The sequence below is a fragment of the Barbus barbus genome, assembly GCF_936440315.1.
Source record: "Barbus barbus genome assembly, chromosome: 40".
Classification (NCBI taxonomy): domain Eukaryota; kingdom Metazoa; phylum Chordata; class Actinopteri; order Cypriniformes; family Cyprinidae; genus Barbus; species Barbus barbus.
The window spans coordinates 13,954,286-13,964,093 of NC_136718.1; the positions used below are offsets into that span (position 1 = coordinate 13,954,286).

Sequence of the window (9,808 nt, forward strand, 5' to 3'; positions counted from 1 at the left end):
TTTAACATTTAAATATATATTTTTTAATGTCATTATTTTTAATGTCATTAATATAAAATACAAAATCTACTATTCTAGTTAAAATTTTATTTTGACAATTTAGTTTTTGAAAGATAAAAAATATTCTTTGACTTATATACAGACAGATGAACATTTACATTTAATTCCCAATATTCTATTTGAAAATTAATTTTCAAATGTTAATTGCAACACTATAAATGCAAATTTAATGATTTCACTCAGTTCTAAACCTATATCTGTATAACTGTATATCTGTATATCTATAACTGAATCTCATGGATGTTGCTTTCAAATTAAATGACAAATTTAAAAATAGCTTATTGATTATTGTTGAGATGATATTTTGTGCCATCTATGGTCAAAAGAAAACCCTACACTTAATTCAGTACAGCTGGACGGTGACAAATGCTGAAAAAAAAACACACGTTAAGAAATCGTATTTTCATCAGTGTGTTGGAAATTATAAATATGAATAATGAACGTCAGAGAGGTCTTTTCCGCGCGGCCTTTATTGAGACCTTTACCTCAGTCTTCTGTTGCCATCTGCTGGTAACATCTAGAAATAGCCTACACGTTAAATTACTTTTTTATTTTATTTTTTACTTTCTACACAGCTGTTAGAACAGTTTCCATAAAAACTGTCCCCTCAATTATAATGTTTAATTTTACAATTTGTAAAAAATATTTAGCTTTCTTACCTGAGACTGGCTCATCGTACGATTGGTTGTTTAGTCCCCCTCTAGTGGCCAAAATAAGCATCACTATTAACATGCAAGTGTACTGATAAATAAAACACTTTAAACTCATTTAAATGCTTTCACACAAACGTAAGATTTATTTATTCTACATGATATTTAAAACTGGGAGCACCATATGCTTGACATTTGAACGAATCAAATAGTGTTTTCAGATATGAAGTGACATCTTCACATGGGTTTATGATTTAATATGATACATAAGATGGTCAATAAATACACCAAAATAATTTGGCCCAGCAAAAAATTCCAGCCCCCCAATAATAACACGCTAAACTGTCTATTTGTACATAGACATAAGCTCTTTCATTAAAATCTCTTAACAGATCCACTTATTTAGACACATGTCCATCTTCCATCATAACACCTTCATAAGCTTCTCATTATCAAATATTAATCAACATACTGCTGCTTTCCTCGCAACGCACAACAGCATTCACAGCAAACAGTGAATGCACAATATCTCAGAATCAGAAAAAAAGCTTTGGTCATTTCATAAACAAACTACATTGCTTTTTTAAAATCTGGATATGCAGGTTATTGAAATGCCACTGGCCTCAAGTCACAGTTTTTTCTCATATTTTGCTACATCTATTGTATTCATCAGCAATAAACACACATCAGAGTGTTAATCAAAATAATATGTGCTGAGAATGATGGAAAAAGTCATGCATGCACAATCACCCTTTTGGATTACATGGAAAAAGGGAGATGTGACTGAAATCAGATCTGAAGGCTGTGCTGTGCTACGGAGTTGATGGCTCTATCTGACGCAAAGGAGTTTTTCCAGAGACCTCCTCCCTCTTGTGTCTGCGCAGATATCGTATGGCAGAGAGTGCACTGACGTTCGCAAGAAGAGCTGAACAATAATAATAAAAAAAAGATATACGTCATTAAGAATTACTATCAATTGTATTCTAAATCAAACTTCCTTCTAAATCAAAATTTTGCTAAATGTGATGTGACTGAGAGCTTTTTACTAGGGAAAAGGCTTACTTATTTCTTCTTTTAAATAAATACTGTCAAAACACAACTGAATGACTAATTTAATGACTCACTTTATTAACCCGAACCAGGAAAATAAAAACACATACCAGCTTTCCAGGTGTCTGCTCCTGAACCAGTTGACTTTAGCACCCACGAGGCAAAAGCAATACAAACCAAGCACATGTCTGCCTGCTTAAGAGGCAAGAATGGAACATCCAACCCTAGAAAAGAAGCACCAAAATCAGAACAACAGTGCAGTGTCATTTAACAGTCAACCCCCCCCTCCCAAAAGAAAAACTAAGCAACTGTACACAATGACGTATTAAAAACCTAATTGGTTTCCTGAAATCAATATAAATAAAACCAGCTCTGAGATACACTATTATTTCAACATTTCAAAAATAGTGTAAAAACAGTAATATTCTGAAATAATATTAAAATTTTAAACAGCTGTTTTGTATTTGAATGTATATTGAAATTAAATGTATTCCTGTGATGGCAAAGCTGAATTTTCAGCAGCCATTATTCCAGTCTTCAGTGTCACATGATCCTTCAGAAATCATTATAATGTGCTGATTTGATGCTCAAGAAACATTTCTAATTATTATTGGTGCTGAAAACAGCTGTGTTGCTTAATATTTTTGTGGACAAAGTGATATATATATTTTTTTCTTTGAATTCTTTGCTGAACAGAAAGTTCAAAGAACAACATTTATTTTAAACTATTTTTTGTAACAATGTAAGAGTCTTTAGTGACACTTTTGATCAATTTAAAGTATCCTTGCTGAGTATTAATTCTCATATGTCAATAAGTGTTAAAAACTTTGTGTTAAATTCTAATATAACTTAATAAAATAATATATCAGTAGGCAGGTAGTGATTTGACATTGAATGATAATTTATGGTTGAATCCCAAATGATAATAAGTGATTGATGAAGTGATGATGATCAGTGTCCCGATGTTCCTGGAGTCTTCTCTATTTTTACTTGTACTTTAAAGTGAAACATGTTCTTAAATTTTGGCACATGGCCGATTTGAGAAGCTGCCCAGCAGGAATGAAGACTAATATGCACGTACTACCATTCCAGCAGCCCGGGCATGGCTCTACATGTGACTAGATACTCTTAGTCAGCAGCTATTGACAGAAAAGAGGTGAGAGTTGACTGACATCAATTTCCAGAAAATTTAGAGAAACCAGTGTATTTTCTTATTTTAGGTTTAGGTTTAAAGGGAACAAAAAATAACCCTCCAAGAAAGTATTAGTGTTCAATTTGCAGTTTCAGTGTGTGTATGTGCAAATACGGCATGGTAGAAGTTCTTACTTGGATCAGCAACAACTGGCTGCATCTCCATACACTTCTTCTGTTGTTCAGCCAGCTGCTGGAAGATACAGTTCTCCAGGTTGAGGAGCAAGGAATCTGGAAAGGGGCTCCCATCAGGGCTCATGGCATTAATAGGTTGAATCATTCCTTTGGGAAATGTCTTCATAGGGACAAGTTCCCCAGAACATGTGTTCCCTTTAGGGACAGTAAAACCTGAGCGTCTAACTTTTCTAAGTGAAAGAGGGTTCGTCCAGAGGAAGTCGCTCTCATCTTCAGACAAGAAGTGCTCGTACATGTCAACAGGATCATGGTTGGGAGACTTATATTCATACCGTGCCACTACCTTGATTTCTGCATTGTCATTCTCATCATCTTCATCTGAACTCCCAGGGGAATCAGGGAAGAAATAGTCGTATGCCTCTGGGAACTGAAGGTTTCTGTTAGCTGAGCGGGAGCAGCAAAATATGGGAACCATTTGATCACAACCTGACTCTTCCACAATTGGACAAACAAAACTTCCAGAATCAAACTCTGAGAAAAAATGGTCATAGGTCTCAGGCAATGAGGTGCCAGTATCATCAAGGTACGAGGCAGCTATGTTTTCTGCACGAGACGCACAACGTTCAGGTTCATCCTCACCAAAGAAATACTGGACTATTTCAGAAAATGTTATACCGCTGCTTTCTATTTCTTCTTCGTCATCAGAAAAGATCTTTGAGCCTGAAGTGTTCACATGGTAAAAAGGATCCATAAAATCATCTTCTACCTCTGAATGGATAGAATGCATCGAGGCATTTCTCAGGATTTGTCTGACTGGTTGAGTATCTAGAGCTTGCAGATTCTGCACAGACATGTTCTTACACATTCTTCTGAAGCACTGCTGAGCATTTGCCATGTAGAGATGTTCAGGAAGAGTGGTTTCAGAACTTATGTGCACCATTTCCTCACCCACAATCACTGTATCTGGATCGTTCTCCCACATCACACCACAAGAGCTTGGAAACTCACTAGACTCGTCCTCTTGCTTAGAAGGAAATAGGGTTTGAAGTTGTGCAAGATCTTCATCCAGATCAGATATGTAAGACATATCTCCACTTAAGCCGTCTGGCTTAGAGTCATCAGGTTGTGTAAAGTAGCCAGAGTCTGCAGCATCTGTAATGTCTGCTATGCTACCATCCTCTGGCTGGGTCAAAATGCTGGAGTGCTGGGCATTACCTATCAACCGCAGACGCAGCATGTCATTGATGGTTAGCTTCTCCATTTCATTCCAAAAGGAGGAGATAGCAAACACAGGACATGGAAGTTGACTTGAAGCATCAAGAGAAACACTCTCTAGATCTTTGGTTCCACTTTTCAACTCACTGGAGGAAGAGTCCTTAATTTCAGTAACCATATTTTGAGGCAACTCTGAAACATCTTGAGTAGGATCTTCAGAGAGCATTCCTTCCGTAGGACCACTAGATTTGATGGACTTTACACAAAATAGCTGTTCACTATTATTCCTGGCTGAAACAGCAACTTCATTATCACTAATGTCTCTCTTATTGTCTGATTCATCTGAATTCCTAGGCTTTATGGATGAGGCTTTCACAATTAATACCTCACTAGTTTTATTTCCGCTTTTGATAAGAGCTTCATCTGCTCCATGATTAATATTATCAGACGTATGACTCTCAGTCTTTGCATTTGTCTCACTTACAGGTATATTCGTGTTTATTTCAATGGTTTCAGAAGTCAAATAGCTTTGAGATTCTGAAATGTTCTCATGAATACATGGTTTCCATTTCTGAGAAGCCTTCTGTGAGCAAGTAAAGGTTTCTGGACCGTTTCCATCCAAAGAAGATTCTGCTCTATCAATGTTGTCAGTTAAAGACAAGCTTCTTTCTTCGGTAGCTGAAAACTCTACAATATTACTACTGCTTGGAATTGTTTGTTCATTTTTTAATGGAGAACAGTCAATCTCATTTCCTAAACAGGATAAATCTTTGTCCTCAGTCAATTTAAAAGATGCTGTAGAGGAAGGAGGCTCTGTTGAATCAACAGCAATGGAAACTCTAGGAGATATTAAGGATTTCCTCTGACATCCTGCATCAGAATGATCACTTAGAGGTGCTGATAAGGTCTCTCTAATACCGTTCCTGCTCTCTTTTAAGTGCACGGCAGGATCAAATTGAAGGGATTTAGTTATATTTAATCCACTTTCTTTTACATTCAGAACTTTATCTATCTGGGGTAATAATGACAGCTCACAAATCTTTGCTTTCAACTGTCCATTGTTTACAAGGGTTGTATCATGCATGCTTTTGGAAATAGTATTAAAGCTTATGTGTCCAACTTCCGGCTTTGGAAGAGTGGTGCCTAAATTACTGGTAAACGTTACCGGCAAGCTATTTGAAAACTTAAAATCAGCTGAGGTCTCCAAGTCAAATGCGTTTCTTAGATGTAAATGATCAGTATTATGTGCAGTTGAAGTTGTTTTAATTCCTTGAAGTGATAATTGCTCCATCTTCCAGACATTTGCAGGAAGGTTGCTGATCTCTTCCCGCTGAATAAATCTCTCTTCCTCTGATTTACTTTGCTGGTAGTGGATCTGAGCCTCATGTCCTTGCTCTACTGGTTCAACACTCGTTCTCTTTTTCTTCCTCCTCTTTCTTCTGGAAGGTGAGATTGGGATCTGACCGATTGGTGAATCTGTCAAGACAGAACTACTTATAGCATCCAGTTGAGCAATGTTTTGTCTTGCTGGATATGGGTCAATCACATCTTTCCTATTAACCACTACCATCTTCTCTTTGTCAGGTGGCTTTGTTTCAGGTGTAAGCTCTAGATCTTTGCTGAGACCGCTACATCTTTCCTGTTGCTCTTGCTTCATTCTTACTGTAATTAGGGGTGTTGTCAATAGCTTCCTTCCAATGACTAGCTCTGTGTCAGACTTTGATGCACCGTCTTGTGCATTAGCAGGTGTGATCTCTAATGCTTTTTCTGAGACTATATTGCCCCAGGTATGAGCCACACCCTGTTTAGTGATTTCTCCTCTAAGATTGGCCTCATTTCGGGCAGATGGGCCAGTGTCTGCAGACAGAATATCCTGCTTATCAATCAAACCCTCCAGATGGCCTGTCTTCTCACTTCCACGAATGATAACGTGGCTTTGTTCCAAGGGCTGTTGATTGTCTGTGACACTTTTTAACTGCTCAAAGAATAGATTGACAGTCTGAAGGTGCAAGTCCTCCTCACTGCCAGAGAGAACCTGCTCTGGACTACGTATTCCGTACTTGCTGAGGTAATTACAGACAGGTGAACCCTCACAGTCTGGCGGGCCATCAATCTGAAGGTCTGGATCAGGGTCTGTGGATGCTATACCCATGGCCGGGGTCCTGCTTAGAAGGAGGCAGCCCATCTCATCAATGTCACTCATACCCGAGTCCTCTCGGCTGGCGAGCACTGGAGAGAGCAGGTCACAGTCCTCACACTCTTGAAAAAAACAGTCCCAGTCTTGGTCGGAGATGTGCACGCTGTATTCAAAGTCATCCATCGTGAATGGATGATACACAGATGATTCTGAATCTACAAAACAAATGAAACAAGAATTAATCAATGAATGACATAAATAAATAGTCTGGCAAACCCCCCCACAAAAACAGGGAAAATGCAAAAATTTTATAGTTTTTAACCCTTGATACAGTAAACAGTATCAACTGACATGTAATTAATCTAAACTTATTCTGACAAACAGGACTACACGTTGCAACCACAAATCATGATACAACACAAATTGATTTTTCAGACGCAAGGTGCTCTAAAGCATTGAACAAACTACAAATGCAATTATTTCAAGCTTTAAATATAGATTATGCAGTACAAAATACTACTAGTTATCTTTTAAATGAATCCATCTTTTTTTCAGTATCAAAATATATCATGCATACAATCAAACAGAACTCTTTGAAAAAAAAACTGTTTTCACATTTTTCTTTACTCCATCACTGGTAAAACTGCATGGGGAACCAAGTATGCAGAATCCACTGCTTTTGTTCACATTCAGCTTTTTATTTGGTGTGAACAATAATATAAATCTAATATTAAACTCACAGCAGAAATCTGTACAGTACCTGTTCTATGGTGCGAATGTGCAAAAGTCCCAGAGCAGTTAGCCTGTCACACCACTTCAGCAGCCTGAGGCATAGTAAATGCCCTTTGAAGTGTGTCCTTCCGAGTAAGAGCGGTACACCACAGGCCGTATGATTTGTTATAAATAGAACGGTGTTATAGATCACGTAATACACGCAGCACTTTCTCTCTCACTCTCTGACACCTTCCACCATCCCCCCAAACAAATGTGTACAAAGTGAACACCGTAGCCTCTTAGATGGCAAGGCTGTTACAAAATCTGCTAGAGTATATATTATTATGGCTTTCAGCACTGCAGAAGTCACAGCAGAGTCATGAAAAAACATGCTTCAGTTGCATATAAATGACATATTAGTGACAAAAAGTTAATGAGAGATGTGGCAGCTTTAGAATGAATGTCTTATTAGTGTTTACATTGTAAAAAATTACATGATTTTTAAAAAAACTAATATTTTTTTACAACAAAAAATGTTCACATACAGGAAAAAGTAAAGATTTTATTACTTTTATTCAGCAACATCGCACCTAGGGTGAAAGATCATGTGACACTGAAGACCGGATTAACGGTTGCTAAAAATTTGCTTTGTCATTACTGGAACAAATTACATTTTAAAATAAACTGAAATAGAAAACATTTATTTTAAATTGTGATTTTTTCTTTTTTTTTCAAAATATTACCATTTTTACAGCTTTTTTTTCTTTTTTCCCCCTTTTTATAGAACATCACCCACCTCAGCTTTGAACCCCTTACAGCATAAAAGAAAATAAAATCACATTGTAATCGCAGTCATCACAAGAAGAACATTTGCAACCAAATATGAGTATGTGGTACATTGACAAACAGCATTTTACTGATTTTTTTTAAATAAAATAAATGCATTTATTCTTTTTATAAATGAATCAAGTCCTTGAAAGCCTTTCTTTTCATTTTCCAATTACAACGCAAGTTCTAACAAAACATTCAATTGTACAATACCAAAAACCCCATCAGACATACAAAACACATACTGTACAAAACTTTTACAGTATTATACTGTAGGTATATTGTAGCCTTTCATTTCAACTTCCACTGACATACCATTTGGCAGGTATGTTTCAGCGCAGGTTTAGTGAGGAAGGCAAAGGATTGCATTGCCTGGAGTCAAAAAGATTCCATCAGCTGACACAGTGGAGGACTCTCTAACGAAAGGTCATATGATTGTGTCTGTTGCCAGATTTCTGCTGTGATATCATGTGTATATATGTAGGGTCTTCTTTCCAGCTCTTAGAAACAAGTCATGGCAAATGCCACTCAAGGTATTAATGTCACAGTCAGAACACATTCACATTTTGGTCATTTGACACAGCCGTGATGGTCTGACACGTCTCCTCAGCACAGTGCTTAAAACACATGCTGCATATTACACAAGGACGTCTAAAGACAAAGACGCTAGGAAACCAGATCATGAATTATAATTTTACAAAGCTAAATTGTAGCTTTCCTGATCTGTAACTCAAACAGTAACGCTTGGCAGTAAGGTCATGGGTTCGATTTCCAAAGAAAGCAAGAAATAACTAAATATAAATGTCAATTTTGAATACAATGTAAGTTGCTTTGGATAGTATCTGGTAAATGCATAAATGTAATTTTGCAACAAATTATTCAAGAACTAACATATTTTACAATGATTTCAAACTGAGCAAATAACGTGTATCATTTGTACAAAATTGCTCGTGTTGGCTCCTGTCCAGCAAATGGGGTCCGAGGGCATGTTTAGAGACATCAAGATTATAAATGTAGACAGCAGGATGAACTAATCTGGCCAATTTGTGAATTGTCATTAAATCATTATGATATTAAGATAACAGATCTCTCTTTATCCCATTATCTACAGTGATCTAAGCGGTGTCTCGTGCCTTCTGCTCTTCCTTCACAAGTGTCTGAACTCCATAGAGAATCAGAGGACAAACTGTAGCATGTAATATTTAAAAAAATATTAATGTGAGAACCAAAGACTATGTATCAAGTCAGTAGCACTTGGAGTCCCTTTTCTTTCACAGAAGGAATGTTATTTAAGTCTTTCTGAAGTGAGAAGTTTGCTTGACATTCAGACCAACAAAACCCACTTAGAATTCACTCTTTTAATTATTCATGACCTTTATACATTTGAATCTGGCTTCTGTGGGAAAACATTCCTCCCACCAATTAACCATCACAGACCGGGCATGTTGCCCAGCGAGGTCCTACACTATCAATTCATCAGAGCATTACTGAAAGAAACAGAGGGGGAAAGGCCTTGTCTAGTGAGTTTACTGCACCTGGGGCGGTGGGTTGTCTGAACGCCGTTGGGATTCTGTTTTCATCAACACGATTAAGCCTAATTAATCCATTTCTGGGATTAAGATTGGGATCTGTTTGGACTACTTAGCAGTGGCTAATACAGTGGTGTTTCTTCTCTAATTGTACTGCTGTTTCAGCTGCAACTAATCACTGCCTGACTTTTCAATCCCTTGTAAATAGAAACGCCCAGGTCAAGTGACAGTTTTTCAACAAAGCATGGTGGCATGGTGGTATCCAGTTTCACAGACAAGGGTTAAACCTAGTCCAAGAC

At 37.2% G+C, this 9,808-nt stretch overlaps 1 protein-coding gene across 1 annotated transcript; it reads right to left on the bottom strand.

The window, feature by feature from the left end:
* Positions 1-830: 830 nt before the first annotated feature.
* LOC306859951 (uncharacterized protein) lies at positions 831-6,647 on the bottom strand. The gene is made up of 3 exons (XM_079401375.1): positions 3,087-6,647; positions 1,871-1,984; positions 831-1,635 (listed from the first exon to the last, which is right to left on the bottom strand). The coding sequence occupies exons 1-3, from the start codon at positions 6,619-6,621 to the stop codon at positions 1,523-1,525; spliced, it is 3,762 nt and encodes a 1,253-aa protein (XP_079257501.1). The 5' UTR covers positions 6,622-6,647; the 3' UTR covers positions 831-1,522.
* Positions 6,648-9,808: the final 3,161 nt, after the last annotated feature.